The sequence below is a fragment of the Phalacrocorax aristotelis genome, chromosome 5 (assembly GCF_949628215.1).
Source record: "Phalacrocorax aristotelis chromosome 5, bGulAri2.1, whole genome shotgun sequence".
NCBI lineage: Eukaryota > Metazoa > Chordata > Aves > Suliformes > Phalacrocoracidae > Phalacrocorax > Phalacrocorax aristotelis.
The window spans coordinates 14,646,554-14,669,532 of record NC_134280.1 but is presented as its reverse complement, the minus strand read 5'-3'; the positions used below and the strand labels follow the sequence as shown (position 1 = coordinate 14,669,532).

The following is a 22,979-nucleotide window of genomic DNA, read 5'->3' as shown; positions in this document are numbered from 1 at the left end:
GATGGCCCAGCACCCTGTCCAGCCAAATCTTAAGGGTGTCCAATGTGGCCGAGTCAACTACTTCCCTGGGGAGATTATTCCAATGGTGACTGTCCTCACTGTGAAAAATTTTCCTCTCGTGTCCAATCGGAATCTCCGCAAGAGCAATTTGTGTCCATTCCCCCATGTCGTCTCCATGTGACCCCTTGGAAAAAGGGAGTCTCCATCTTCTTTGTAGCTGCCCCTTAAGTACTGGTACACGGTGATGAGATCCCCTCTGAGCCTCCTTTGCTCAAGGCTGAACAAACCCAGCTCTCCCAGCCTATCCTCACATGGCAGCTTCCCAGTCCTCTGATCATCTTGGTGGCCCTTCTCTGGACCCCTTCCAGCCTGTCCATATCCTTTTTGTATAGCAGGGACCAGAACTGGACACAGGACTCCAGGTGTGGCCTGACAAGTGCTGAGTAGAGTGGAATGATGACTTCTTTCTCTCTGCTGGCGATGCCCTTTTTGATGCAACCCAGCACCCTGGTGGCCTTCTTGGCTGCAGCAGCACACTGTTGGCTCATGTTGAGCTTTCTGTCCATAATAATTTGAAAGAATCTTCTGACAGAAAAGTACAGCTGCCAAGACACAAGGGATAATAAGTCCCGTGAAGGTAAAGCCTACTCATCTCTCTTCTCAGAGTTCATCTTATATAGGGACCTCCTCTTCTTTACAAAGAAAAGTAATAAAGAGGAGAAAAATCCTCTTCTGATAAGCATTTCAGTTAGTACATTAATTAGGTGGGCTTTTCAGTTTTGGTGTTATTGTTCTTAAGCTTTGGAAGTTTGCAGTACTTAATTGTCTTTAAAAACCTGATAAAAACCTTAAAAAGTGAGCCATTCAGTTGGTGCCTGCCCAGCACAAGGGTCTCATTCCCAGCTGTTGTAAGCCCGTGTTACTCCACCAGTGTTGGTCTGTACTGGCTGCTGCTGGTACTGCAAGTGGCTTTACATCAGACAGGCGAGCTGTGGAGCACTGAGTTGCTGGCTTTTGCTCTTGAACGTGTGTCTATGAAATAACCTTTACCTCTGAGACCATGAGAAGAGGGTATAAAGGCTGCCTCTCTCGTTTTAGGCAGTGACTGAGGTGCCTGAGCTAAGGTGAATGTCTCCATATCACCTTATGCCGGCGATGAAGGGACAAACCAGCCTGCTGAGGTGAACACCAGAGTTGGCTTGATGCAGCCTTGCTGCTGCACTACCGGAGTTAAGTCCAGCCTTTGTAACACCTACTCAGCCAGCAATTGCGGTTATTAAGAGCAGCATGAGGTGTCATTAGGACCTAGTTGGGGGCATCCTCCTACGTTCAGGGGTGGGGGACATGATTCTTGCCAAAGCAATCAAAAGATGCTTTTATCTCATTCCAAAGGGTTGAAGAACCACTAGATGATCTGCCCTATGTAAATGATATTTTATTTAAGTTCCCAGTTCGGTTTGTTGATTCTCCTGCTATGAGATGTTTGCTGTTGCTTCCTACAGAGTAGAGCAAACTGTAAATCAAGTAGTCAGGTTTTACAGAATTACAAACCCACGAGGAGTTTAATTTGTGCCCTGAAGGGAGGACCAGCCACTGGCTGGACTGCTTGTGAGTGGAGTCGTTAATACTTCATCGGTAACCATTAAGCAGCCTGAAAATATTTGTCCTTTGAGAGTAACCTGAGCTCTGCTGCAGGGAAAAGGAGGGGGAGGAACCCCATGGGGTAGTGGCAGGATACAAATGTCTCTTAAATTGAATGCTGTCATTAGAAAGCTAGGATAGTTTTTCACCAGAAAATAAAAGTGTGTCTTTGCTATGTCTTTCGAAAACACTTGAGATTGCAGTTTTACTTACTACAAAAAAATTAATTTTGATTCATAAAATTACAAAGCAATAATATTTTTGGTTGCCATTTGTTTAAATATAAGGGGGGAAGGACTTTAGTAAGGCTTTCAGAAAGAATTTGAATTTAACATTAAAGCACATGTGAAGCTTTTGCTGACTCCAAATACCCCAAATACAGCCACTGATGGTTTAAGTCATATGCATAATTTTAAAAAAAAAGTTGCCCTGAACAAGTTTGACATCTGCATCTCAGCGTTTTCATTATACAACGTTTTGTAGATGCTGTGTATATGTGAAGTTGCCTGCTGGTCTAATTGCCGTCCATTCCTCCTTCCCCCAGTACTTGGGAATAAGTAACTCTGGGAGAACTTGCAGGTTCAGTTCATAGACTTTGCTGAGATATTTTTTTTTTTTTGAGCTATGAAATGTAATGTTGTATTTAACAAACGTATTGAGTAAACCAGTGATGATGATTGCAAAGTTGAATATAAAATATTTGGATATCAGCATAGAGGAAGGTGACAAAAATTATGTGTACTGCTTTACTCACATGGATATTACTTGGTGATTAAACCCAATTATTTCTGAGAATAAGGATTCTGGCTGGCCCAGAATTTTGAGAGCTGGACTAACTCTGCTAATTAGTAACTTACTAAAAAAATATGCTTAGAAAGTTAGCCCATTTCTCAGGTTGTGAATGTATAAATATTAAAAAATTGCAAGGTGATAGCATTATGGAAATAGAGAATTCCTTAAACTGCTTGCAGAGTAAGCCTAAGTCCTTTCTGCATTTCTTTGCATTTAAAAATATTTCTTTTCAATGCTGTGCCTTGTACTCTAACCTACTAATTTGTTCATGTATTTTTATTACACTTAGGCAACTCAGGTATTACTGTTAAGCTTTTCCTTCAGTGTATTACTAAAAATGAGTTCATAGCATGAAAAATGTATGTTGTGTAGAAACTGCCCAGTGCTATTTACTGCCTTCTTTTTAAAAACAACTGTTTAATTTTTTAGATGATCACTGTAAAAATTATGTTTACTTGGGGCTAGAGCTAAGTTTCTTCATAAATTATGTATGAGCACATGCAGTGGCTTTTTGTATCTACAAGTGGGTTTTATGAACGTACTTTTGTAAATGTGTTATCTAAGTACTGTTTGTTAAATTTGCTTGGCCTAGACTGTTTCCTGGCAGTTGTTAAAAGCACTTGCTAATGGAATGCTATATCCTAATTCACCGTGCTTTGCTACCTGCTTCAGAACTGGTGAATTGCCTTGGTATCAGACAGGAATAAATTTGGAAGCAATTTGCTGTACTTTGCTCTGAAAATTTTCCAGTGCATTAGTTATTGCAATCGTACTAGCTATATTTCTAGTTCTATTGAACTTCAGTGAGTAAGGAAAGCCTAAAAAGGACAATAATAAAATGATGGTTTAACACCCTGTTGTGCAAGTCAGTGTTGACATTTTCCAAAAAAGGACGTTATGCAGATCCTTTAAGGATATTATGTGTGCTTCTTGTGGGATGTACATTTGCCTTTAAGGAAAACAGCCATCAAAAATTATGAGAGGAAAAACCAATTTCCACATTATATTTTCAGAAGCTTTATTTTGGGATTGTCTTACTTGTGGACTTGCAGTATAGAGTATGCCTAGAAGAAGGTAGATGCTACAATAAATCCACCTGTGAAGTACTAAATCCTTTTATATTTTCAGAAAAAAGCCAAAGGCCAGCTCCTGTTTGAACAGATCATGTATCATCTGGACCTTATAGAAAGCGACTACTTCGGATTAAGGTTCATGGATTCTGCACAAGTGGCAGTGAGTAGCAGTGCTTTTCTTGTTTGTTTGGTTTTTAAGCAACGATCTAAAAGTTAAATCTTCATATTGATGAAAATGGTGTAAGAAAATTGCCTTTTTTGAGTTAAGGTTTGTGCAGAAGCTCTGTGGTGTGTTATTTTAAATGACCCCAGGTTTAATTCCTCCTTGAGTACTCTAGCATATTACAATGCTCTTGTCTCTTCCTTTCTTGTGTTTCATTTGTTCCTGCCACACCTTCTGTGGTGTTAGGCAGGCTGGTCCAGTAGGACCCCAGAGCCTGGCATGTCATGTAGAAATTGATATTACTGATGCAGAAAGGAAGAGGCAAAACTAGAGCGTATGCTTGGCCCTTTGTTGTTCTACAGAGTGGAGAAAGTTTTCCTTTGCCAATGCCATCAACTTTCTCATCAGCAAAAGTCATCTTGTTAATGTCTGCTTGGGAAGTAAGCTTGGAAAGAGGGGTCTGCCTTTGATTTGCTCAAATCAGTTGTGACTCAGACCTGAAACTATAGATTTTTGGGACGATACAGGTGTGTTTGTATGTACCAGACAGTTTGAGTGGGGGGTGGGTCTTGCAAGCCTGAGTTTGTGAAGTCTGTTGCGCATTTGTAAAAATGTGACTGCTTTTGAAAACAGAAGCAGGGCGTTGTTTACCAGAAGCAACCATGGTTCTTTCTCTTGTGGGCTGTTCAGTTTTATACAGATACTTCTTATGGCCAAGTACCTAACCCTGCCCACAGGATAGCTGCAAGTGAAGTGTTAGACAAGGAGTGGATTTTTGTCTCTGTCCTGCATCCTATAACTTAACCTGTATTCCCTTATCCCAACACCCCAGGTAGAATGAGATCTGAGTTTTCATACTGTGTATGTCAATCTTATTTGTCAGATGCATGACCTAATTGTTTCAAGTCCACTTCAGAATTATTTCATGGTTGGGATGGCAAAGTGGAAGCATGGGCAGTTGCTGCTGAGCTAAATTGTTCAAGGTCAGCATACAAAATGGAGACAATGCCATACATTCCTTTACTTCTGTGAGGGTCTACATCCAGAACAATTTGAAGGTGACATCTTAATCATTACAGCTTTGTACAGTGGCAAAGAACTCCCCAAACCTGAATCTTTGAAAGAAGCCGACAGCTTTGGACACAGTGTTATCCACACCAAAGCACACTTATACCCTGATGGCTTCGTTTCAAAATTATTGCAATTGAGTTTTATGCTTATCTTGTAATTGTAGAGGGCATTCTCTTTGGAGAAAGGAATTCGTGTTCAGCATCTGAAGCAAACTTCATGGCTAGTGGGATTAGCTGCTGCTGGCCTGCACTTCCTGTTAGTGAAAGTGATCTTAAACCTCTTGCAGAACTGAGACATTTAGGACTAAGGAGAAAAAAGGCCATTACAGTAATGGAGGGATGTCATTCAGAACCACGCATACCTCCTACCAAAGAAATTAGAGAACAGCCCAGGGCATACCATTTTCTAATTTAAAAAATCATGTTAACTGTCTTAAGCATGTGCAGTCTAGGTTGTTGAGTATTGATAGTGAATGACTCCATTGCATTTCTCTTTTGACTTCAGGAAAAAAAAGATCTGCACATTTTAGGTATCCTAATTCAGTTTGTCATGTGGCTTCTGAAGTATTTCCATATGCATCTCAGAAGAGTTCACAGGGGGTTAGTTATGACTAGTGAAACTATCTTACTGTTCTGTTAGCAAATAACGTAATTTGATCTAGAAATGGGGAAAAGAGTTAATGTTTTCTGCCTCAGCAAGGGCTCCTGGCTTGCTTTTGTCTTGCGAATTGTTACTTCTAGTCCAGACGTCACCCGATTTAGTATTTGATACTGCACAATCTATCAGGTACAAGTGATTTCGAACTTAGTTTGCTTCCTTTTCTTAACTATGTGTGACTGAAGAGAGGCAGAGTGGAGAGAACAATCTGTTTAAACTGGACTTTAATGATACACTCTATATAACGTAGCAGAAAAGATTGCATTCTGCCAGAAGAGCTGAGGACAACAGTCAGAGATAATTGCTTTAAGAAATGAAGAACTGTTGTGATGGCAGCTGTTCTTGCAAAGAGGAGCTGGCACATTATAGCAGAATCTGCAGCTGGAAACAAAGAGACTGATCAAGTGACTTGTCAAAGATTATTCAGGAGAGCTGTTAAATAAACAGTATAAGAATCCAGTCCCTTACTGCGGACAGAATTGTCTGCTGGCTCTGAAGGAGATAATCTTTCTGCTACCCAATTTAAATCTATTGCCTAATGAGCTAGTTGCACCTGATGATATAAAAACCCTGGCAAAAATGTAGTTTAAATAAAAAATTGAGAATTTCCCTGCTTGTTTTAACTACAAATGAGTTTTCAACAGATTAATTTTGAACAACTGAAGGATAGGGGTTTTTTTCCTTCTTTTGAGCTGCTGAAGTGATTAGTAGTTAGGTCTCTGAGGTAATGATGTGCTGGGGAGCAAGGGGAACCCAGATAATACAAACTCTTCCTGACATTTTGGATTTTAGGATTCAAATACTGGCTTCTTTAAAGTAGTACTTAAAACAATTGATAATTGATAATTGAATTGTTGTTTTCATGTGATTTCTGTGTTCATTGATAATCTGATTGTGAAGAATAGATTCTCCCCTCACCCACCAAGTAAGAGGCAGGAGATGGCAAAAGGGGAGTTATTTGCAAGATTGTCCACCATATATCAGACTTGGTCTGGCAGCCAAGGGAATTGTTAATTTGAGTAGCTTCGATTCAGGCTGACCATGAACAGCACAGCATGTCCAGTGCCACAAAACATGAAGGTTGCTGTTAACTTGTCGGACTGTTTGGCTTTTCATCTAGCAGTGCTGGAGAGATGTTTCTAGTAAGGAGGCATTGAAGGTTTAACAGGTGGCAAATTTCTAATCCTAATGTAAAAGTTGCAAGCATCAAATACTCTTCCTAATGGAATTGTACGGCACATTGGTTTGTTACTCTGGCAGTTTTATCTAATGCCATGCTTAGTGCTGAAAATTTTTTGTACAGCATTGCACTAAGTATGCACCCATTAATTGCATAAAGTATGGAACCAGTTTTAGCCTCACTGTCTTACTAAAAAATCCTCACTTACCCTACCTTCTTGAAGTATTGCTAGGTTTTGGCAGGGTTTTTTTGTTTTGTTTCAGCTTTGTTTTTTTAAATTTCTGAAGCAGCAAACTGTTTTAGTAAGGACTTCCTGTACTCTATGTGGTCTGTTGTTCATATTGCTTTTTGTTTATCAAACTTTATCTCTGGATTTCAGCAGGAGACTGTGCTGAGCAAACTCTCATCAAAACGTAAACTTTTTGCCAGGTCCACTTGAATTCCATTTTAATCACTTGGAATAAATCTTAAGTTTCCTGATGTCTGTGTGTGTCCATGCATGTGTTGGTTTGGGTTTGGTTTTTTTTGTTGTTGTTTTGGGTTCCTGCACCCCATTTAAAAGCAGTTCTGTTGCCCTTCTGCCACGCACACCCTTACCATTCTGACGGAGCTCCCGTAGGCAGCGGTGGTTAAGAGTGAAGCAGAGTAAAATGCTCTCAGTGCCTCTCATGGGCCTCTCAGTTGCCTTCCCATGGAATGTGGAGGAGATGAGAGAAAACAGGAGGGAGATGAAACAGGCGTGCACAGCCAGTCCTGGAGCCTAGAAATGGCGCTCTCTGCCATTCTTGTATCTAAATCACCTGCAAGCCATTTTTACGGTGGAGGAAGAAGTAAATTGTCTCTTACGACAAGTGAGTTTATGGAATAGGAAGAAAGATTATACCATTTCTTAAAAGAAACAAAGAGAAAATTGCTCAACTCCATTTCACTGGTAGTGTAAGCAAAGGTGACATAAATATTTGCTTTGTTTTTCCTTAAGCTTCCTGCTTTGTTTTAAAAATATATTAGATGCATTTCAGATAGATTTCTGTAGCTACTTTGTTTTAATAGGTAATGAGAGCATTTTCAGCTGTGTGCAATGCAGTAGTAGATGGTTCAGTTGTTCTGATCTGCAGCTAATATATCAATCACTGCATATGCTGTCCGTATGACAGGCAGACTTTACACACTCTCTGCAGAAGGCCGGGCTGCTCTGAAGACAGGAATGTGTTTGCACTTGGCATTGCAACCTGAAAATACCGGTTCTTTCTCATACCCCTGTTGCTTTTCTGTCCTCTATGGGGCCCGCTGTGAATTTCATGGCATGTAGTTTAACAAAAGGAGTGTTCCTAGGTATGTAATTTATCTGTATTAGTTGCCAGGTGACACTGAGGGTTGATCAAATGAGGTGATGTTACCTGGGCATTGTAAACCATGCAGGTCATGGTGTGCTAGGTAGTTTCCTGTGGCTGTTGAGTCAATGCAATTATGTTGAATAAGGTGCCGTGTTTACTGTTTAACTGAGTCACCTCTGGAGTTGAGAGCTGTTTCCTATGCACAGCACTTGGAAGTAGGTCCTACCGCTAGCTGTATGTTAGCTTTCCAGTTTTATCTTTAATTTCCGGTATAAACTTTTCAGCAGTGGGAGTATATGCAATTATTTTAGGGAGCATAGTGTATATGAGTAGATGTTTCTCTCAACCTGCCATCTATAGCTTATTTTTCCACATGCTGTTGTACACAGCGTAAGTAAACCCATTATTTTGTCTTCATGTCTAGTATATAGCTTATAATTAGCATTAGTAGGTGAGGCAGTAACTTCTGTCCTCCTATGAGACAGCTGCTAAAATGTCACCTGTGAACAGATTCTGGAGAATTAAGTAGAGCTGCCCCTTAGTTTGAACATAGACAGCTTTGCTGTTACTACACTTGAGTCATCTAAAGAAAATGCCTGAAAGCCAGCAATATTTATTTTGTCTCTCCCCTTCCATCCCAAGTAAACATCACACACAACTGAGTGCCAGAGTCTCCAGCTATGATTTATGCCTCGCTGGCACATTGTCACTGGCTGACCTACTAATGTGTGAATTAAGTGTGTGTTTGGACAGGATGAAAATTTTAGTAAACGGTTTGTCAGTACTTTTTTTTTTTCTCTAGAATGGATAATGCTTTCTTGAAGATTGGCTTTAAATAAGGTACTACAGGATGTTTCTGCTGTTCAAAACTGACATTTTGCATTACAAACTTCCAGTGAAAGGATCTTTGAGCAGTGAGAGCGCTGTGAATTGTGAAAGATTTGGATTATATTGTTTCAACAAACTACTTATTATTCCAAAATGGTCCTCACTAACTAATAGGTTTTTTTCCCTTTTTTGTTATTTCGGTGAGATTTCTTTATAATTCAATGAAATTATTTTTCAGCACTGGTTGGACAACACAAAAAGCATTAAAAAGCAAGTTAAAAGTAAGTGCCCTTTTCATTTTCTCTTGGGGTCTCATATTGAACACACAGGAGGCACAGAGGGTTGAAATGGGTGGTGGGGGAACGGTGTCCTGGGAGGGGTGACAAGACCTGGTGACAAAAACCCAACATGGTGCTGCTGATTGTTTAATGACCTATTCCCTGCTGTCACTCATATTACTTTGGTCTAATGTCCTTAATTAAACATGTTACAGGCTCATTAATTATAGTTTAAATGGGGTCAAGGCAGCTGAAGATGTTTTAGTGTTATAGGTTGTTATCCTGACTATAGGAAAACTTGTCTTGGAGCCTCCATCCCTTGGGGCAGTTGTGAATGCCCAAATCTGTGTTTGGACCACCAAGTCCTTACCTGCTGCACAAGGGTTTAGTGTGGCCTGGTTGTTTCGGTGGTGCGTGCTTGGCTAAGCTGTGACATCAGCTGATTTTTGTTTAGCAGCTTCCTTGCTTTGCACTGTGGGAAGTCTTCAGGGATTTGTTGTATTAACACAGCACCATAGAGGTTTTGGAAGCACCGAGATAGAAAAAATTCCTCCTGTCAAATGCAAGAATCAGCAGAGCACTGCACATTTTTAAAGTACTGTTAATCCATCCTTTTGCTGAATTAACTCTTCAGTTTCCAGAAAAGATGTTTCTTCCACAGAAGGGTCTGTTAAATCTCCTAAAATATGTCTAAACTTCTGTGGAATGAAGGGGACTGAGTTGTCAGCAGTGGGTATTTCCCCGAGCCTTGGAAAGGCGTTACAGAGATGAACGGAGTGCCTGGGGGTTTGGTCAACTGCAGAGCCAAGATGCATAACTTTCTTGGTGATGGGTAGAGAGTCCTTAAATATAGGGATTAACCTAGATTCATGTGCTCTTGGCAGGACAAATCAACTTAATGTGATATGACTGTTGGATTGACTGGTAACATAGAAAACTATTTTGTGCATATATGTAAGTGTCCTTTCACCCTGATGTTCTCCACACATTTTCCTGTCACAGAAGAATTCTTTCCTTAAGACCTTGTGGTAGGATAGAGCCAATTTCAGTCAAGTTTTGTGATGTGATTCGTATAATAATAAAAAAAGATGTCTCATCCAGTAACTGTTACCACTGTCTTGAATGAATTCTGTTTTGCAGTTGGCCCACCATATTGCCTGCATTTTCGTGTAAAGTTTTACTCATCAGAGCCCAACAATCTACGTGAAGAGCTAACAAGGTAAGGGGATTTTGTGTGAGAGAGGGGTACCCAAATAAGGCCAGGAAAATGTTTCTGTGGTATTTATTTAAATCAGTTGTGTGATGTTTTGGAGGATTCCTTAGAGCTGCTTGCTTTTTGTAAATGCTTCTAATGTAGCTCTCATGAAATAAATGAGCTGTAATATAAAGAGATCTGTATATTTACCATATTACTTGATGCACCATTTTTCATTAGGCAATTTGGCAACTGATCTGAGTAGCTTCCACAAAACGGACAGAGGTTTTTACTGAAGATAACAGACATAATTTGCTTTTCTTGTTCTTCTTAAGTTGCATTTAGTTTCAACTGTATGCAGTCACCCTGTCTCTTTAGGCAGAAAAGCACTGAATTGCAAGTTAGAGCTTCTTGGCAAAAATAAGTTCTGTTAACGGTTCCTTACTCTGTGGTTTTTGCAGAACTTATGAAAGGGAAAATAGTATTTTATTACCGTGTTGAGATGTGAGGTGGCAGTACTCTGTGTGTAGGATTGTAGTGTCAGGTAAGCAGCGGTTTCTCTTGATTAAAGCATTTCACAGATCTGTTCATAATGCTGCATTTCATGTTGGACTGAGACATCTGAAAGAGAACACAACCTACCATCTGGTAGTAGCACAAATCTGTTGTAAAAGGCAATGTTTCTTTGCGTTGTCACCGCTGCCGATGATCCATTTTGGAGGGAAAACGAAGTTATGTTTTCTTGATAGCTGTAGATGCTTTATACCCTCAGCCCTTTCTAAGAGCATGAAGTGGATGTTTGTTGTTCAGGTTTGTATGTCTGTGGATCTTCGATCTGCACTTTAGCCAAATCCGTAGGAGTGCTACCAGGAAGATTATGGTAGCATTACCCCTTACAGCCATATGTACCCTGTGCAGCTTCATACATATGTGGTAGCATAATGTATAACTCCTCTTCTTTAATGCTTTCCTGACGATCTTGGAAGAATGTTTTGCCTCCCCATTCATGTTCCTGAATAAACATTTAACTGTCTTTAAAAATAGTAACCACAGACAAAATTCAAACCTGCATCTGTATCTACCACTATGAAATATTTTCTTCCATCCTGAGTGAGTTCTGCGAGTCAGACCTTGCTATACAGGTTTTACCAGGGCAGACCTGAAACCTGAGGGCTTTTAAATCCTGTCTGCTTACCTAATCCCCCAGAACAGGAGAGCTGCAAGTCTTTCTTCTGTCTCAAGACAATTTTGTGCCTTAAAGAAGCAGTGGGAATGGGAGTTCTGCTATGGGTTTATAGGTGTCACTAGCGGGTGCTTTCCGAGGGTTCCACCTTTCCGTTGTGCAGCAGAACACCCAGCTGGAGCCACTTTTCAGCTTCCACAGGTGCAGCTTGCTCACATTTTCTGCCAGCTTCCCATCAGATACCACCAGTCAGAGGTCACATAACACAGCCTAAGGATGGGAAGTGTGCTTGAATTGTTTGCAAGTGTTATGTGGCTGATAAGCACGGACCAGTCACACTCACTATATACTGGAGGCCTGTCCTCATTCTTTCGATATCTAGGGTCAGTACCAAATTTATACTCCATGTAGGGGCCAGTGTTCAAAAGGCTTTGGATAATAAATGGTTTGGAAGAGTATTTGTGGATTTCTAAGGGACCTGTAGGGAAAAATGCCTGCATCTGTTTTGTGTGTATGTACGTGAGTACAAGGAGACGTAGGCACATGTTGGAACAGAAGCATGGTCTCTGGCTTTGTGTGTAAGGCTTCTGTTCATCTGTAGTTGAATTAAAACTGGATAGATAGCATCATGGATGCCAACGTTTTAGTTAATGAAACTACTACATCTCTTACTAAAGGAAAGCTGTATACCATAATGGAGCAAGAGGGCTACTCTTTGTGGGTATTGGATCAGAAGGATTGGTGTTGCACACCAAAGGGATAAGAGCTTTTCATTCAAAATTTGCCCAATTTCTATGCAAGAAGAGTACTAAATAAACATGGCACTGAAGCAAAGCTAGCTCTGAAGAGTAAACAAGCTGAAAAGGCTGCAGCCTGCTGTTTGGTGGTTTGTATTTTTTTTGCCACTTTGCAGTCAGCTTTCTGGGTTAGATTTTAACTAAGTAACCCATATGAGAAACATTTATTTTTGAGGGTCTTTAAAATATTCATTCTCTTATGAATAATGCAGAAAATGTGGAAAATGCAAGTTCTTTGCCCAAGTAGGATCAGAAGAGAAAAAAAAATGAGGCTTACTTAGGTATCCTATTTCTTTTTCCATGCAACGCTGTAGTTCAGTTTGTGACAACTTCTAGTTTTGGATTTACTTCATTTGAAATGTGTGCAAAGCATACAAACCGAACTGATAAAACCTTGAAAGATCACAGTGCAGTTTCTTCAGTCTTGAAAACCTATGTAAAGAGTAGAAAACATTTTAATTTGTTAGGCTCTAAGTTCCTGCTGTTGGCTGAGTGACACATTAGAACTATTAATCACTTTTATTTCTTATTTAATCCTACAGGTATTTATTTGTTCTACAGCTGAAACTGGATATTCTTAGTGGAAAGTAAGTATTCTCAATAAGCAGGCTTTCAAATAATTGCAGGGTGTTTAACATAGCATTTATTAAACTTATATTTGGATAATTAATAAGTTTTGCTAAGTAATGTAATGGGGTTTTTTCCTCTAAAATATTACTTCTTTATGCACGAATACCAGCAGAGGAATGCTTAAATAATGTAGTGCTTATCTCCTGTTAATTTGCTGAAAATCTACTAATCCTTGTTCACTTTCTTATTCCAAACATTTGCAGTTTCTCACTGTCAAGTATATGAGTTGTCCGCTAAACAGCGTCAGCTAAGGTTTTAACAATGCATTTCTCTTACGGCAGATTGGAATGTCCTTTTGACACAGCCGTCCAGTTGGCAGCTTATAACATGCAAGGTGAGTAGGTACAATGAGCGGGGAAGTATGAAGTTACACAAACAGCTTTGTGTAGACTCTTATCACCTCTTTCAGGCTGTCCTTGTTATATCCAGAAAATAGGTTCTGCCCAGATGTTAGCAATCCTGTGTGAAATGATCCAGTGTGAAACACAGCTTTTTTCAATTGCGATTTTGCTGAGAACGTATATAGAAAAATGACTCAATTCCACAGGAAACAGAACAAGGAGGTTCTGAACATAGACAGCTTTGCCCTAAACTTGTTTTCTCAGGTGCTTGTGTGCAAAACTGTCCACTTTCACACAAGGTACGAGGTCTGCAGTCTTCCTGAATTGCTTTAATGTAGTAACACAGTTCACTTTTTTCATCATGCTGTTTCTGCCATTTTTCTTTGTTGTACAGATCAGGTGCAAAAGTATTTTGGTTCTACACTCAGTTGAAAAGTCGCGTATATAAAACCACCAGCTTTTGACTTCAGCTTCTTTGTAGAAACGTGTTAGTGCCCCACGTCTCATGATTGTACTTGAGCATTTATGGCTGAACTCTACTCGTTGGTATTTCAGATGCTTCTTCAGCCAAAAGAGGTGGCATACTATATTTTTTCTCAGTTCTACAGCACAATGCTTGAGTTATCTGAGACTCTTATTAAGGAGTTGCCTTTAACTTTTGATTCCAGCTGAGACTCCAGCATCCATGGCTTCTCTGAGAACTGTGGTCTGACCTTCAGTTGCTTGTATGGGTTGTACATCACTGATCTTCATGGCCCATGTCTTCTGTTGTTTGGATGAGGGTGTGATCTTAACGAATGTGAAGTTTGCTCTGGTTTCAAGCAGGGGCACTCACAAAAGAAAGATAGGAGGCTTTAAGTTTTAGAAATGTCTGCTAGAGTGGACTTTTGGGTCCTTATTGGAGGATATATCTATATGGCCTTATTCAACCCAGTTTGAGTCTACCAAAAAATACCAGAACCTCTGCTGTAAAGCTGTTGTACCATTCTCTTTGAGGAGGAAATTTGGAGATGGGCCATGCGTTTGTGCCGCACAAATTTTCTGCACAACATTCATCTTACAAACCGATGCACTGTTGTACTTACTTTGCAGGACTTAGGTAAGGACTAAGTCACTGAAATTCTTTCTCTGAGAGGTTTTCCAAAATGCCTTTTTTTTTTTTTCTTCAGGCAGGAACTACTAATGGCCCTGATCATGTGTGGGTATAGAGAGTTGGGATTAAACTGTAAAGATACCTGCCTTTTTAACCTGCTCTTTTGTGTGGAAGGAAAACAGTTAGAATTCCATATTTAAAAATATTAGCATTGTTAGAGCCTTAAGATATGGGTTCAGTGGATAAGTTCTTGGAAAAACAAAGTGATCTAATTAGGCCATATATCCATTGCTTTTTGTGCTGGTCTTTTCTTTCCTCTTTCTGCAATGAGGGCCATAGCAGGGCTTTAATCTTACTGTCTGACAGCTGTGTACTTTTATTTAAATCAGCTGGAACCTAAGCTAGCTTTGACAGCATTCCTTTCAACAGAGGCAGGCGTTTTGGTGGGAGTAAATTATTATAGAACTACAGACTTCCTCAGTCAGCATTAAAAAAAAAAGGGGGTGTGTGGAAAGACTATTATTATGCTTGCAGTGTTTAGAAATCCAAGAAACAGGTTTTTAGATCCTACGTAGTTTTTGTACCTATGGAATACCGTGTGTATTTATTTGACTTTTCCAGGTCTTCCCAAACATGTCGCTATTTTTTCGATTTTGTACACAAACATCTCTAGTTTCTTTTTTCAAACAGAACGATTATTGGCCTGTATCAGACACCCAAATTCTAAGTTATAGAATTATTCCTAATTTTTTGGATATGAGCTGAACATAAAGAAGCTGCTTGAAATCAGTGGGAGGAGCAAATGCTTAGTGACTCTGAAAACCAGGACATTTTTATAAAGGTTTCTAACTGTGAGTTTCAGCATACATCAGCCTTTAAAAGCTGGACTTGTCAGCATCTGTGGAAAAAGGAGGTTGTGCTTTTGATGTGACACACCCCATTGACTAGTATGTTCCAGTATGGTCTCTGAATAGCATCTCTTATTGTCCCTGTTGAGCATGCAGCAGTGGACTAGATGAGCTGTTCGACTGACCCAGTAGGGTATTTATTATGTTCTTAGATGAAAAGGAGAGTGACAAATAACAGCTGCATGATTGTGCCCTGACACAGTCATTTTAGCAGGACAGGGATTGATAGTCATAAAACCAGAAATTGATTTTTAGAATGGACAAACAGTTTTATGGAAAGTGTTAGAACTGGTTTTGCTTTTTAGAAATCTCAGGAGATTTTGTTTTAATAATTTAAGGCAAAATTCCATTGTTACTTTAGTCAGCTGTAGTCTTAGTAGAGACTTCGGTGATAAAAATGTTGAAAGCTTTCTGCAAGAAAGAAAAAAGGTGAGTTTCAAGGATGTTGGTAACTTACATTTATAGGAAGTTGTTAAGGAATGTATAAATAGCACTTTGTAAAAATTAACGCAAAGCTTTTGTGCAGACAGTGCAACCATTTGTTCAGTACCCTTAATTTCCCTGTCAAAAAAAGTGACACTTCAAATATTGGGAGGCCTGGAGGAGAAGGAGGAACCTCAAAAAAAAATTTAGTATTTTATATTAACTAGAAAAGTATGCAAAGGTTCCTCTTAAAATCCACTGTGTTTATTGGAAACATTGACAGTGCTGTTCTTTTGTAGCTGAACTTGGAGACTACGATCCTGCTGAACATGTCCCTGAACTGGTGTCTGAGTTTAGGTTTGTTCCCACTCAGACTGAAGAGATGGAGCTAGCCATTTTTGAGAAGTGGAAGGAATGCAGGTACTAGATCTTTCAGTGCATGCTAACCAGCCGTTTGCACTGATTTTTCTGTGAAAAGAATGTATTAAAAAGATGCTGCTGATGCTTATTCTGTGGTCTTGTTCAGAAACATAATTCTAATATGGTTCTGTCATATTTTGTATGAGGATATAATGTGAAAAATGAAACATTTTGAAGGACTGAGTAAAATGATGAGGTACAGAATCTTGAAACACAATAATTTTTGCAGCAGCAGTTTCAGGTTAACACTTTAAAAAGTGACCCTGGTGTTCATGAAAACAAACAAGTGTTGTCAGTGTTTAGGTTTTTCACAAACTTTCAGGAATTTCTTTTCCTCTTTCCTCATATACCAGTTTTACCTTTCTTGGCTTTTTCAGGCATCTACCTAACAGCAAAAAATTTATTTCAGGGGGCAAACACCAGCACAGGCTGAAACTAACTACTTAAACAAAGCTAAGTGGCTGGAAATGTATGGTGTAGACATGCACATAGTCAAGGTATGTTTAACCACAGCATGGTGACCTTTGGAAATTATAAGGTTAGCTTTGTCCTGCGTTTCAACACTGGTTTTGCTTTGGGGGGGAGAAATACTGTACTTGTATAAACTGTGTAACAAGTGATCTGGCTTGGCATCAACATTCCACTTTATAGTATACATTTCTAGAAGGTATAACTTTAGTCCAAGCATATCTGCTCTGTGTTAAGTATGCGATTGGTGTGGCAATATGTACTACAGTTTGTATTTAGACTAAGAGCTGTGTGAAAACCATAGTAATTAAGTTAAAATTGGCTGGGGTCCAGTCAGCTACCAGCTGAAGAACTACAAGTTTGGGTAAAGGGTCAAACAATCTGAAATGACATAATCTTTATTTTGTGGCAATTAGGCAAGAGATGGCAATGATTACAGCCTGGGACTAACACCTACAGGAGTTCTTGTCTTTGAAGGAGACACAAAGATTGGTTTGTTTTTCTGGTAAGCTCTCTGTACATTACAATATATTTTAGTTTTTTCCTCTATTTCTTTTGTGCTAGCAAAAAAAAAATCTGTTTACAATAGGAGAGCACCATGAATGCTAGGTATCTGCAGAAACATTCTGTAGCTGGTGAGTGTTTTCCTGGTGTCCAAAAATATTCTTTTTTGATTGATCTGTTCTTATCTTGATTGATAATAGCCTATATATGCCTGTATATAACATGCTAGAGGCAAGTAAAAGATGGAATAATTTTGGGTTTGGTTTTTTTTTTAGTGTGTTTGTTATTGTGTTTTGTGTTAGATTGCTTTGGAAATAGAGTATGCACCCAGTCAGTGAAATGAAGCTTCTTCATGTGTTTAGCCAAGTGTTACACCTTCCTGCTGAAAAAGAGGCAGAAGCAATAGTACTAGTGCAGTTTATACATATAACATCATCTGGGCAGATCTTTCACCAAGAAAATGTCTCCTTGTGCCTGGTAAAAAACTAATTAAAACAGTAAGTTTTAATTAGTAAGGACTAAGTAAAAACAAACAAAAAAAACCCCAAACACTCCCTTCCCCCCCCAACTCCAGATCTATATGTAGTCAGGGAATATAGAGCTTCCTTTAGTTCCTGTGAACATGTGCTGCTTTATCTGTCAAATACCTGAATAACACCCCATGGTTTCTTAGAAGCATTCTGATGAAATTTGGAGGGCTTTGTATTGCATAAAACATTAAGTGGAGAGCCTTCTAGCTACCATATTTGGGTCTGGGTACAGAGGCATTTATGGACTTTTAAGTGCTTTATTCTGTAATTCCCATTCAGTCTTTCAAAACTGTATAAAAAGAAGAAAGTAGGCAGACAACAAGGTGAAATTTCTCATACGAATAGTTTGGGCTAGCCCATTCCAATTTTATAAACTTCTCAAAAACAGTCATTGAGTAGCAGAAATGTTATGTGTGTGTGTGTCTTGTCTCCCTGCCATCAAGTTCTGGGTATTCTTCTGGTGGGCAGGGAGGGGGGAAGTGGTTACATTTTCATGTCATGTCATATTCATGTTGTTCTCTTTGGCTGGGATTTTCTGAAACAGAGTCATCATAGGAGTTGATCTGTGATATATTGTACAGTGATTTACCTTTCTTTAATAAAGCAGAATTATTTTGACCTACCTTTGTGTCTTTTTAAGTTCAGTTTTGTGGGCTTGTGGAAGACTAGGCAAGCAGGACTATTTGGGTGGAGTTTGATTTCAGTTCAATTATTATTTTTAAGTTCTGATTGAATTCTCTCTGTAGAAGTTGCTGACTTCTTATCCTTAGTGTTTCTAATCATGTGTTAAATTTTGAAGTGATACATTGGTATCGACAGTATAATCAGCCCTACTGCGTGAACTTAAAACACGCACAAAACCAGAAAAAAAATTTGGCAGAGAAGCTAGAACCAGCACGTTGACCATACGTCTTAGTGAGTTACCGAGAGTTAGACATAACCTGCTTTTTCTATTCGTCTTGCAGGCCAAAGATAACAAGGCTTGACTTCAAGAAGAACAAACTCACTCTAGTTGTTGTTGAAGATGATGAACAGGTAGATAACTACCTGTTTAGTTACATGTCAATCTTGATTATACAGTACTAATTTACATACTCCTGGTCTCTTTCTTTAAGTTTTGAGAATTAATGTGGATGCCTTGCAAGATTTTTGATGGTGGCTTGGGGGGAGGAGGGGAATGAAGGGACTTACGTATAAAATAAATAGGCTCAGTTACTTTTCTTCTCACCCTGTTTTTAAAAGGGGAACACTTTGTGAAACTAGTATAGAGTAGATAATTTGGAAACAGTATGCGTTGTGCCAGAAAGTTTAAAAAAAGGCCACATACCACATTTAGTGGAAAGAATTCCTTAAGCAGGTGCCAGAATTGTTCCCATGGGAAGGAATTGCTCAGAGCTGGGATAATAAAAATGTGAGCATTGTTAATTTGAGGACATCAGATTTGGAAGTGAAACCATGTTAGCCTCATTGGAAAGTACCCTCCTATTATAATGATATCTTTAATTTATAGTTATTCAGAGATTCGACTTCCTAAATATATGGGTTCTAGCCGTTTCCAACTTCAGACAATGGAGCAGTTTTTCATTAAAGTTTCTGAAAAGGTTGATTTTGTTTTCTGCCTAAAATTTTTTTTTAAACATACCTTTCAGTATTCATTAAAAAAAATCCCAAATTTTATTTGGCTTGCATTGAATTGTGGCTTTGACTTAGTCAAGTCCCTTGTAAATCATCAGTGTGCTTTGTGTGCTTTAAGGGAAAGGAGCAGGAGCACACTTTTGTCTTTAGACTGGATCATCCCAAAGCCTGCAAACACCTGTGGAAATGCGCAGTGGAACATCACGCCTTCTTCCGGCTCCGAGGTCCTGTCCAAAAAAGCTCAAGTCGATCAGGCTTCATTCGGTTAGGATCCCGGTTCCGATACAGGTCAGTATCATCTGCCATTTAGCACATATCTTCTGTCATTTCTTTCTTTTCTTGGATTATGCGTGGAAACAGGAGAGGACCTGGTATTCATTCACCCATGACATACAGAGCAGAGAAACTTGCGAGCTGAGTGAATTGCATTATTGGTTTTATTAAATCATATGGGTTTTCCCCCTGCTTTATCTTTAGGTGGTTCTGATTTGTACAGTAGGAAACCAAAGGTTTCTCAAGGTTTGTGTTCCTTACATAGCATATGTAGTACATTGTGTTTTATGGATAACTTCATGAAAGCCCACACTTTTTTTAAATGAACCGTAGACGATGGATGATTGACTTGCATGGTTTGGGACATTGCAACTCTCTTGACTCCTGAGTTCCTGACTGTTTGAGTGTTGGTAATGCTTCAGAAGCCTAAGATAATGCCCATTCCCTGTTAAGCACTACTGGTGCATGTAACAGCCTTCCGAATGGCTGGTGGTCACAGACTAGTCTGCAGGATGCTGTCACTTGCCCAGCAGAGTTGGTGAGAACATGGAATCAGCAGAACACGAGGCTGCTACTGCCTCGGGGGCAGTGTCTGGCCAAACTTGGGGAAAAAAGACTTGCCTGGGAGCAAGGGCATCTAGATGCTGGTTTTTAGTCCTGTTACCGTCTTTCTCTATGACCTTTGGCAACATACCTTTAGCTTTACTCTCTCCTAGAATTTGCAACCTCTCCCAGACTGCATGCACTGTGACCACAGAAATATGCAGAGGGCAAATGTGCTTTTTCAGCGACTTAATGTTTAAGAAGTCATTGCTTCAGCCTTTTATCTTGGGAAAATGGGGTGAAGATTAGGATGTTTGTAAAACTTCTCTTTTTTGTGAAAGACTTTCTGAGGAGTTAAGTTTGGGATTTTTTTAATAGAACTGAGATCAGATGATTAAGCTATGAATTTAAAATAGAAATGTGATGTTTTGATGAGCAGCGTCGGTATTCTGCCATTAAGAATAAGTGATTTATTTTATTGTTTTGTACTTTTATATGGCATTGTTAGTGGGAAGACAGAATATCAAACCACCAAGACCAACAAAGCCAGAAGGTCAGCATCCTTTGAAAGAAGGCCCAGCAAGAGATATTCAAGACGAACACTGCAAATGAAAGGTAAAAGACCTTTCATTTTGATAAGTATAATGTACTGTGAGAATCATGTAATTATATCTTTTAAAGGTTCGGTGTAGGAATTCTTCTGTAGCTGTTTGCCCTTCTCTTCTATTTTCGAAATTATGTTTTCTTTGACTTATTTGGAAGACCACATGTGTTTATCAGAAAAAGCCTGTGTCCAAAGCATGTCATTCTAGCTTGCCTAGCAGCTAAAACACCCGTGACTATTGCACAATAGGTCTCTGTATCAAGATGGAAAACTTGGGTCCAGGAAACAGCAATATATTATTGATAATATTTGAAATTTATGATCAAGTTTGAAATTTTTGTCGTTGAGATTTTTTTCATTGTTCTTAGGAGCTGCACTCTGTCACAACCTGACAGCCATGTGATACCTTGTCTGTTATTCCCACTCTTGCATAGCTCAAGTGTGACCTCCATGCATGCTTTCAGACACTTGCTTAGATAAGACTCTTTGGTTTGCTTTTCAGATCTTTTATTTTTCCAATATAGAATTTTATTTTTCATATGGGATACATGCATCTTTTGCTGTTTTAGTTGCCTACTTTTAGGCAGTGCTAGACTATTTTTATTAGTAGTGTACTTAATATTTAACTGATAACCTAATTACAAGTTAAATTTAATTAACATTTTGTACTTTTGCAGCGCATGCTGCTAAACTGGAAGAAACAAGGTAAGATGAATTCCAATATTTAAATTGCTCTTTGATGTTTGCCGCCTGTACATGAGCATGTGTCTGCAGGAGGAGGTTATAAGATTAGTAAAATGTAGACAGCATTAACCTCTTAACTGTGGTTTTGGTGTGGGTTTTGTGTTTGTTTGCTTTACATAAAACCTAGTGTTCAAAGCCCCTGTGTTGCTGTCACATAGAAGATTTTGCCAGACCTGCTTACTAGCAGGCAAAGAGGTTTGTTTGACTAGTTATGATTCAGCTGTAGTTCTGTATGCTGCCCTGTAAAGAGATCAGGTAGAAGTATGTGAGGATGGCTTCTTCATGAAACCTGCCTACTCTGGCGATCTGACTGAAATACATAATCAAGTGAAGGTCAGAGACAGGGAAAATACAGTAAAATACATATTTGAAATATGTTAATGATTTTTGTATTCCGTACCACACTTGAATTTATTTTTATATACTTAAGTATTTATTTTTATATATTTGTACTGAATTGTTCATGATCAACATTGGGAGGGAGGCCTTCTGGTTCTTTATTTCTATACCTAGATTGTTTCTGCATGTGTAGGTTCATACTTGCTGTTGCAATGTAAAATACTCATATGAATCTGAGTCATACAGTTTTCATACCCTTTCTTAAGGGAAGAGAGGAAACCAGGCTAAAAAGAGTTACCTGGTAGCGAAGGAACTGAGTCACTTGGTTTTCGTTTCTGTCCTTTGCCCTAATCACTTGTGACTATTGCAAAGATCAGTTGCAACCACATTATTTTTAAAAAGTAGATGCTTGTAGATGTTAAACATTATGACAGTCAGGAGCTGGGTAAGGAATGTCAAAATAACATTTCAAAACAACGGGCTTAATACAGTCATACGTTTTCTGTCTGTAGCAGCAGGGTTGATTTTTGCATGAGAGGAGAAGTCTAGGAAGAGTGAGGACAAGGCTGCAGTTACTGTAGTGGAGGTCTCTCTGTCTTTGTGACCTTCTGTATTGTCTTTCCTTTTTATAAAATGGGAAAGTACTCCTCAAAACTGGGTGTCATTAAAGTGCTTAAAGATCCTCTGCATGCAAAATGTGACTGTCTGATTAATTAGTGCTCTCATCATGCTGTGTTGTCATGCCCTTTCCCAAGTTTAATGTGGCTTAGGTCATTCTTAGAGTAGGAAGAGAAACTTCAGATGCAGTTTCTCTTTCTGATAAGATGGCGGTCTTCTGATCCACACCTAGGTGTGGCACTATTATGTTAGTCTCCAGAGCAATCTATGCCATTTCTGAAACTCTACACTCGAGCGTTGCTAATTGAAATGCATCATGAAAGATGTATGTTGTTCCATTCTTTCGTGTTAACTCAGCACAGGAGAATGTGCTACCCAGAAGGCATTCCTTAATATTTCTGTTATATGTGCACCACTCTGCTATCCTCCGCATTCTCTCGACAGAGAAGGTGCGAAGTTGGGAAACAGGCAAGGAGCGGCTTGTTTGGTCTTGCCATGGTATTTAAGTAAAACAATTCTAAAGAATCACTAAAGTAGATACAGAAATCTATTTGAACTGTCAGCTTGCCAGGTTGGGATAGCTGTTGTCCAGACCACAAATCAAAAGATTAATGGGTCATAAGAAACTGGAACCATTTTTTTATAAGATTAGAAGTCTGGGAAAAAAGTTTGCTTTGCATGAGATTTATAACGCATAATTATTGTCCAGGGTGC

The 22,979-nt window shown here is 39.1% G+C and overlaps 1 protein-coding gene across 11 annotated transcripts in view; it reads left to right on the top strand.

The window, feature by feature from the left end:
• PTPN4 (protein tyrosine phosphatase non-receptor type 4) overlaps positions 1-22,979 on the top strand; it is a 175,299-nt gene that overhangs the window by 127,182 nt on the left and 25,138 nt on the right. For all 11 annotated transcript variants that reach the window (XM_075093072.1, XM_075093071.1, XM_075093073.1 and 8 more), the window contains 12 exons: positions 3,562-3,666; positions 8,978-9,020; positions 10,158-10,236; positions 12,735-12,779; positions 13,104-13,156; positions 15,887-16,007; positions 16,417-16,504; positions 16,892-16,980; positions 18,475-18,544; positions 19,263-19,432; positions 20,469-20,575; positions 21,242-21,269. In XM_075093072.1, the coding sequence (XP_074949173.1) occupies positions 3,562-3,666; positions 8,978-9,020; positions 10,158-10,236; positions 12,735-12,779; positions 13,104-13,156; positions 15,887-16,007; positions 16,417-16,504; positions 16,892-16,980; positions 18,475-18,544; positions 19,263-19,432; positions 20,469-20,575; positions 21,242-21,269 (998 nt within the window). The remainder of the gene's footprint in view (positions 1-3,561; positions 3,667-8,977; positions 9,021-10,157; positions 10,237-12,734; positions 12,780-13,103; positions 13,157-15,886; positions 16,008-16,416; positions 16,505-16,891; positions 16,981-18,474; positions 18,545-19,262; positions 19,433-20,468; positions 20,576-21,241; positions 21,270-22,979) is intronic.